The sequence below is a fragment of the Myodes glareolus genome, chromosome X (genome assembly GCF_982192425.1).
Source record: "Myodes glareolus chromosome X, mMyoGla1.1, whole genome shotgun sequence".
NCBI lineage: Eukaryota > Metazoa > Chordata > Mammalia > Rodentia > Cricetidae > Myodes > Myodes glareolus.
Genome location: NC_142053.1, coordinates 129,678,033 through 129,686,608, shown reverse-complemented (window position 1 = coordinate 129,686,608; position 8,576 = coordinate 129,678,033). Strand labels below are relative to the sequence as shown.

Genomic DNA, 8,576 nt, shown 5'->3' with positions numbered 1-8,576 from the left:
TGCTTCCAGCCATGATGATAATGAAATAACCTCTGAAACTGCAAGCAAGCCCCAATTAAATGCTTTCTTTCATAAGAAAAAAGGTTGTCATGGTCATCATGTCTCTTCTCAGCAATAGAACATTGACTAATACAGACTTTCACATAGCTTCTTGGAAAGAAGTAACCTTGTGTGGAGGTTACTTCCTCAATCTGGGTAGTGGTAGTACACACCTTTAATCCCAGTACTCACAAGGCAGAGGCAGGCAGATATCTTTGAGTTCAAGGTCAGCCTGGTCTCCAGAGTGAGTTCCAGGACAGGCTCCAAAGTTACAAAGAAACCCATTCTTCAAAAACCAAAAACCAAAAACCAAAATGAAACAAAACAAAACAAAACAAAAAACAGAACTGACAGAAGTTCCACAAACACATTACCAGTTTATCAGTTAGCTACAATTTCTATCATTGGGCTTCTGGGCTGGCTGCATCCAGACCAGGGATCACAGCACAAATCATTCTTGAGTCAGATCACCAGGAACCAAGGATCGTGATCTTGGGTCCTTCTTTTCCAGTACAGCAAACTAACTAATGCAACAGGCTTGGTATGATGTAATGGGGCAATGTCAGAGATTCTTACAATAATATTCCCTTTCCCTCATTCTTCAAACAGTTTAAATGTGTCTCCTAATAACTTACTTTAGAATGGAAAGGCTAGACAAGTAACCAAAAACCACAGATGTATTTTGGTCCATATTAAGTTTATACTGTTACGTCCAAAGCCCAGAACTTTGAAATACCATCATGAGACCACATTCAATGCAAAAGCAAAGAATCATTATTATGAGTTAACTCAGGTCCCTCTGTTCATCTGAAATGGCAGCAGCAGCAGTAATAGCAACAGCAATAGTAGAGCAGGAGAGACCCCAAGTGATGTGGGGGAGCGTTTCATATATATATATATATATGGGAAAGCTTGGGGAATTCCAAGTCTACAGGCTTGGAATTGGCTGCCCCCATCCATGGGGTGAGGGGAATTTCTAAGTCTACAAGTTTCGAATTGGCTGCCCCCTCTGGGCTAAGGTTTAAAAAGGTCATGGTACATCTCTAGGTTAAGGGCTACTACTTGCCTAGGCTTAAGATCTATGGGAAGTCATGCCTCTAGACTAGAAGTTACAACTTCCCTATTCAGAGATTGGTCATTTTTTTTCTGAACAGGGATTGGATGGTTTCTTGTCAGGGGCAGAGATGACTCTGATTTCAGGACCAAACTGTGCTTCCTTTTCTGATGCTTTTTAGCTTTAAGGCTCCAATTTTAGGGTCAGAGTATATTTCTTTAACTGGCTCTGATTCTAGAGGCAAGTGTGTTTCTTTGACTCTGCTTTCAGGTTCAGGGTGTTTTTCTGTGACTCTGGGTTCAGGGCTCAGGTTCCAAATCCTGGGTGTGTTCCTTTCACTGGCTCTGGGCTCAGAGTCAGGGTGCTCAGCAGTTGTGCAAGGGCTAAGGATCACAGAACTGTAAGAGCCTGGGTCCTCAATATTCCACTTTCTGTTCTTAGCTTCAAATTAAGCTTGTATTACAAATCCACACATTTTATCATATATGCTAAGTCTGTAGACTGTACCTAAAATCTATCAACAGATATTTGACCAATTTAAAAAATGTAAATGAAGGAACTATTATAGAATTCTGAGGCTTCTGCCAGGCAGAAGTACAATAACTGTTTCAAAGAAAGACAACAAGCATATAATTGTGAACAGTGAGAACCAAGGGACACTGATGGCAAGATGATTTCAGTTTAGTTTGAGAAAGGGATATGAAAGGGCAAGAAAGGTGAATGTAAGGATAATCTGATTGACCTTAAAACATACATGGTTTGCTGAAAGTAAAAGGTGGGATAAAATAAAAGAATTTGGGAAAATGGACCTTTTGTGGTTAGTTTCTAAGAGACCATCATTGGGCAGTCAATAGTTTTCTAGCTGGGATGGTCATAGAAGAAATACTTTATAACTTAAAATCAAAGGTTTTATGTAATTGGCAAAAACGGCATGTAGGGTACTACTCATCAGTTATTCCAGAACACCTTTGTACTAATAACCCTCAACAAGAATTCAGAAGCTTTTTTTCCGCACAAGACATCTGGATGAGCTTCTAAAGCCAATATGAACTTTGGTGCCCTGAAGATTTACTATGCTAGTCTCTGTCTAGAGTTATCTTTATGAGGTTTCACAACTCAAAATTATGAATGTATAAGAATAATCATAGAGTTGATCCAATTTTTGAAGACTTCCAGAACTGAACTCCCCAAAGTACGCATCACCATAAATGTTATAAGTACAATAATAGCTTGAAAATGAGGTAGTAATAGGTTTCAAATAAGTAAATTGTTAGAAATGGTGCCTGAAAAACAAATTTTGCAAGAAAAATTGAAAATTTTTCAATTTTCTTTCAAAATAATTACTCAGATGCTATGAATATTGTTAATGCCCTTAGTAGCTTCTGAATGAATGTATCAATCCTTCTTTGTTGTATAATACCCCGACAACTTGTGTGGGCTGACATTGTGATAAATATATTAGCTAAATGAATCTACATTATTAGCTAAATGTGCTTAGTTCTTAAATCAGCATATAAAATCAATATAAAATAACTGGGAACAGCATTTGAGGGGACTATATTACAAAGGGAGGCAAATGACCTGTGATAACACAAAATAATTTTGGAAGAAATTTGTTGATAAGATTTTACAATGAAATAACTCTTTATCCCAGTGTTTGTGAATGACAAAGCATTTATTTGCTAAACTTGTGAACAGTTCCAAGATTTTAGAGTGAAAGTGAGAACACAAATTAGAAGACAGAGGAAAATTTGGCTGTTGGTGGTATAACAGGGTATTTGCATGCAGGGCTCCTTTGACAAAGTAGCACAGACTTAGTGGCTTAACAACAATCCTAATTTTCTCAAAATTGTGAACTTCCTAAGTTTAAATAAAGGGTTTATCTGTATTCAGGGCATTTCTCTCAGCTTCTAAATGTTGGTCTCCTCTTCTGACTTCAGATGACTGGTGTGGGAGAATTGTCTGTATTCTGTCAATCATGTATTTTAATAAAATGCTGATTGGCCAGGCAGGAAATGTAGGCTGATCAACCAGACAGGAAGTAGAGGCGGAGCAATGAGAACAGGAGAATGTTGGAAAGGAGGAAGCTCATTTCTCCCAGTCCTGCCCAGATCCCGGAAGAAGCAAGATGTAATCTGCCTGGCTGAGAAAGGTACAGAGCCATGTGGCTAACATAGATAAGAATAATGGGTTAATATTAGCTACAAGAGCCTGACCTAATGGGCCAATCAGTTTTATAACTTATGGCGATCTCTGTGTGATTTTCTTTGGGGCTTGCTGGCTTGTTGGGGTACCAGATGGGACAGAACACAAGCCAGTCTTCATGTTACAGATAACCTTATCTGAGTGTCTTTGTATTCTAATTTCTTATAAGAACTATAATTATATTGGATTAGAACAGATATACTTGATTGAATTTGCCTTAATTACCTCTCCAAAGCCCTATCTCCATAAAACGCCACATTCTTAGGGGCTAAGTGCTGAGATATCAAAATATAAGTTAATGGAGAAATAATTCAGTCCTTAACACTGAGTTCCTAGATTAATACCCACTCCATTTGTCAGGTGCTCCAAAAAAATACTCCATTTATTGAAAAAACCACTTTATTTAGTTTTACTTAAATGTAATAGAAAGCATTCTCATATAACTTCTAATATTATTTTACAGGCTGTGTACCACAAGATATACATAAACTGAAAGTACAGAAAAATGAATCATACCCATAGCATATATGAGAAGCTAACCCAATTTGTTTATAAGTTGAAATCACAGTGACAATAATTTACAATTAAACAATAAAACAAGCCTGTATTTCTTTAAAAACTGGTATTTGGATCTAATGTACACATATATACTATTTTAAAGAAACACAAGTAGCCTGGTAGTGGTGGCAAGTGCCTTAAATACCAGCACTGGGGAGGCAGACACAGACAGATCTCTTGAGTTCGAGGCCAGACTGGTCTATAAATCAAGTTTCAGGACAGCTAGGACTGTTACACAGAGAAACCCTGTCTTGAAAAACAAAAACAAAAGAAAGGAAGGAAGGAAAAAGAAAAAATTAAACACAGAACAGGTGTGTTTGTACATATGTTATACGAAGAACTGAGTCACACACTGGGTTTATGTGGCACTGGATATCCACATCATCATAGGCAAAAATCATTTGTAGTGAGTATTAATAAATGAATAATTATAAATGTGCACATGGTATATATAAATGATGTATTATTTATGACAAAAGTTAGTGAGTTTTGTGTTTGCATGTGATTTTGACAGTGTAAGTAAGTGGCACAATTAAGAAACTACTGAGGTGCCTGCTCCATGGTAAGGAGGAAAGGCTTCGATGGTAGGTAAGAGAACATCCAGAGGCATCTGGAAGAATCCAGAGCAGTGCAAAAAGGAAAGAGACCAGGCATAGCCAAGGCTAGGAAAGCAGGGCATGGACCAGGAAGATGAGTAGCTGAGGGTAGGGAACCTGTGGTCTGGTGAGGCCTGGGAGTTTAGGGTAGAAGAGGAAGTGAGGAAGGCCAGGAGCCAGGTGCTTTAAAGTGTTTAATAAATCTCTGACTCAAATAGCTTGAAGGCCAGCAAGGCCTGTGGTGTGCAATCAAAGGTATCTGTCAATGTTGAGCCATTTGACCCTCCAGGCAGAGGCAAAGAAAATGACTCCTTTTGGCTGACAAACCTGTTTCACTAGTTCCTGAAGAATGCTGATTTTTATCTAACTACCAGAAATCTTGAGTTCAGTTTGAGCTTAATTTAGGTACAATTTTGGACCAAATCACTGACCCTGCCGTTTTGGGAAGAAATGGGGGCATATTTTGGACCTTACTATATAACAGATAACTTAAAAAATTCAAAAAAGTATCTGAAGCAAAAAAGTAGAAAGATGGAGCTAAAGAGTATAAGAAAGTCAAAAGAGTTAAAAGAACTTTAAAGGAACCAGAGTAATGAACACTGGACAGAAAAGAAATGCAAGAGGAGATACAGACCAGAGAGAGAGAGAGAGAGAGAGAGAGAGAGAGAGAGAGAGAGAGAGAGAGAGAGAGAGAGAGAGAGAACAAAAAAGAACAACAAAAAGCCCTGCAAAATAAAGCATAAAAAGGATAAGACAAATAAATATACAGAATAAGAGAGGAGCAGCAGCTGCTGGAATTCCAAGGTGGCAGGGCAGCCGCCTCCACTAGAAGAAAGCTGAAGAAGCCAGGAGCCCACCAGCCTCAGGACACCACGGCTGCTCCAGTTGCCTGTCCCGCCACCCTTCCGGGCAACCCTGGCGGGCGGATCATCCCCTCTGGCTCCTGGCAGCATCGCCTAGGCTGGCGCCTTCGCCGTGGACTTTAAATGGAGGCAGCAGCAAGGTGCCCAATACCGGCTTGCGGAGCCCTGGATCCCACAACAGGACGCCGGGCTAGGCAAGCTTCTAGGTGGGCGCCAGGCCTGAGCCGAGCGGGGAGGGCACGGAGAGGGCAGGGGAAACAGAGTAGCGATCCCTGGGCACGCAGAGCGCGCGGGGAGGACACCCGCAGCGGGCAGCGAGAACGGGGCGTTAGGAGCCCCGCACAGATTCGGAAATGAGCGCGGAGAAGCCCGGAGGTGGGTATCAGGGAGAGGCCTAGGTAGGCAGCAGGGATTGTGAACCGCAGGCGGGCTGCTCAGCACACTGAGGTGAAGGGCAAGGTGGAGGAAGGAGGGGAGCTTTGCCGCGCTTCTCTGCTCTGTGCCTCCAAACGGGTTTGCTAGGGCCAGGTGAGGCGCGGGGCTCCGGGAGCGGGCGCGGACTGTTGAGCTTGAGAGTCGCCAGTTCCGGCATTTCGGAGGTCCAAATCCAGTTTCATATCCGCCGCCCCACTGTTGCTCTCCAGCCCTTCCCAACAGCACCAGGGAGCCAGGAGAGCACAACACATCAACAGGCACCCAGAGAGGTGTCCAGCATTGCCCTCATGCTTCTGGGGATGGGGTGGGGACCGGTTAGGGACCAGATCTCTGAAGTGGAGGCATCTAACGGGGGGGGGGGGGTGAGTAAGTTGACCCTTTTATCCCCTTAGCTAACTGTCTCTCCGCTTTTCCCCAACACAGCCATGGACCCAGACACTCGCACCCAGTATTTCTGGACCACTGAGGGCCAAGGGGAACCCACAGATGCAGCTGCTGGACATGAGTCCTGTGACAAGAACACCAACGAGACTGCAAATCTGACCAAGAAAACACCTGCTCAGAAGAGGCAGAGGAGCAGATCTTCATCCCTGGCCCAAAGAAATATCGTGGGCTGCAGAATTTCTCACGAGTGGAAGGAAGGGAAAGGGCCCATCACTCATTGGAGAGGAACGGTTCTCCATCAGGTTCCTATAAATCCCCCTCTCTATCTGGTGAAATACGATGGAATAGACTGCGTCTATGGATTGGAACTTCACCAAGATGAAAGAGTGTTGTCCCTTAAAGTGCTCTCTGATGCAGTAAAACCATCCCCAGTCCCTGATCCTAACCTTGCTGATACCCTAATTGGCAAAACGGTGGAACACTTATTTGAGGGTGAGCATGGCTCCAAAGATAAATGGAGGGGGATGGTTCTGGCTCAAGCTCCTATCCTTAATGCCTGGTTTTACATTACCTATGCGAATGACCCCATCTTATACATGTACCAGCTCCTGGATGATTATAAAAAGGGCGATCTTCGTATCCTGCCAGAGTACAATGAGATTCCTCGACCAGATGTAGACCTGAAATTTAAGGATGGTCTGATAGGCAAGATCGTGGAATATACCCAAGATGATGGTTCCAAAAGGGCTGGCAAGGTGATTGGCAAAGTAGAAGCCAAACCGTCGGTGTACTTCATCAAATTTGACGATGATTTTCATATCCATGTCTATGACTTAGTGAAAAATATCTAATTGACAAAATTATGCCACAACTGTTGAAATAAAGTTGTCACTTCTAGACTTTCAGAGGCTGTTGATTTTAAGTGTGTTGGGAGCTCGGCATGGGCATAAGTTTGTCCTGACGAATACACATTTTTGTGTGTATGGCATGCTTTTCCACTTTGCCTTGTGGAAAACACTGGGTGTGTTTGGTGGGTGGAGCAGGGAAGGAGGGAACAGCTGTCAATTCAGCCTGTGAGAGAAGGGAGCTAGTATCATCTAAAAATGGAATGGGACTTATCTGGTCTGGTCCTGGGGGGGAGGAGGAGAAGGAACTGGAGTTGGGCTGTAGAGGAGGGTACTGCCTAGGGAGAAGTGCAGGGGAGCCAGAGAGAGAGAGGCTCCCTGGGGGAGGGACAGAGTGAAGGAAGAAACATGGATTGGGAAGGCAGGAGGGGTAACAGAGTGAAGCCTTCTGGCACCTTCTGGCTTTCAGAAAACCAAAGGAACTCCTGTAGGAGAAAACACACAGCAGTGTGAAGAGGGACACAGGAAGGGCAGGAAAGGTCTGCTGGGCAGGGTGGTCCCTAAGGAGAGCCTCTGGGACATCAGAGGCCAGGAGGACTCACACATAGGACACAGTACACTCTAAGTGTAACTGGGAGGAACATTCCAAGAAGAATGGTCTAATGCATCCACCTTCTTCTTTCTGGTTGTTCATAGAGGCAATGGTCAACTGTCAAGCAAAGCACCCATGTTAGAGAATTACAGAATGGCCTTTCTAAGGGCCTACTGGGAGAATGGAAGCCAATGTCAAGTTTATATCTACATATCAGACTTGTCCGTTTTCAGAGAGTCTGACACAGCCTGAAGCCTAAGCAACTAACAAGAGTTCATGGCTTGCTCTGGGCAAAGGGCAAGTAATTTCTTTGGGAAAACAAACCTTTGGTGAATCCAGAAATAGCAGTTCTGACACTGTCCTGTTTGCTGGAATTGTCCTTGCCTTCCTGGGGGAATGGGCCATCTGATGGCTGTGCCTCATGTCTCCATGGTATAGAGAGAACTTGGCTGTCCATGCTCCGTGTCACAATTGCCTGACTCCATTCAGTGCCCAGGCAAAGGGAAACTGCCCTTCCTTAGGCATCCCATTCTGGTTTGACTCCCTGAAAAGCCTGAGGCAACTGACACCTTCTAGGTACCTCCTACCCAAACTAACTCCCCCTTCCTTTTTAAACTCACAGCTACCCCTAATGGAGATATGTGCACCTCTCTTTTGCAAGAGGGTGGTATAACCTGGGGATGGGGTAGGGCTGGAGATTGTGGCTTTGACTAAGTAATTCCTTTAGCAGAAAACTGCCCTATGAAAGAGCTGGGCTCTGTGGGAAGAGGGATTGGGAATGCAGGAAAGTGTGTCACAACTGTGGGGTTCAGGACACAGGTCCCTGTCCTCTTCAACTCTCTGTTGTCACTCCCCAACCTTCCAAAGTCCCTCGGAGAACACTGTCTGTGCTCTGCCTCCTCCTTCACCCGTTGTCTCCCAAGACAACTGTGTTTCTGGTTCATGCTGCGGGGGTCTTCCTAATGACACACTTGGAGCAAGCAAGGATCTGCCAGACACTGAAAG

General features: G+C 43.7%; 1 protein-coding gene across 2 annotated transcripts; it reads left to right on the top strand.

Moving 5' to 3' along the window:
- The first annotated feature begins 5,375 nt into the window (after positions 1–5,375).
- Positions 5,376–7,039, top strand: LOC125417913 (spindlin-2-like). 2 transcript variants are annotated; one of them, XM_087902782.1, is made up of 2 exons: positions 5,376–5,521; positions 6,174–7,039. In XM_087902782.1, the coding sequence occupies exon 2, from the start codon at positions 6,176–6,178 to the stop codon at positions 6,983–6,985; it is 810 nt and encodes a 269-aa protein (XP_087758908.1). In that variant the 5' UTR covers positions 5,376–5,521; positions 6,174–6,175; the 3' UTR covers positions 6,986–7,039. The 2 variants fall into 2 exon arrangements, with proteins under 2 accessions (XP_087758908.1, XP_085540904.2); XM_085684778.2 differs by lacking the exon at positions 5,376–5,521 and adding an exon at positions 5,586–5,690.
- The last annotated feature ends 1,537 nt before the right edge of the window (positions 7,040–8,576 follow it).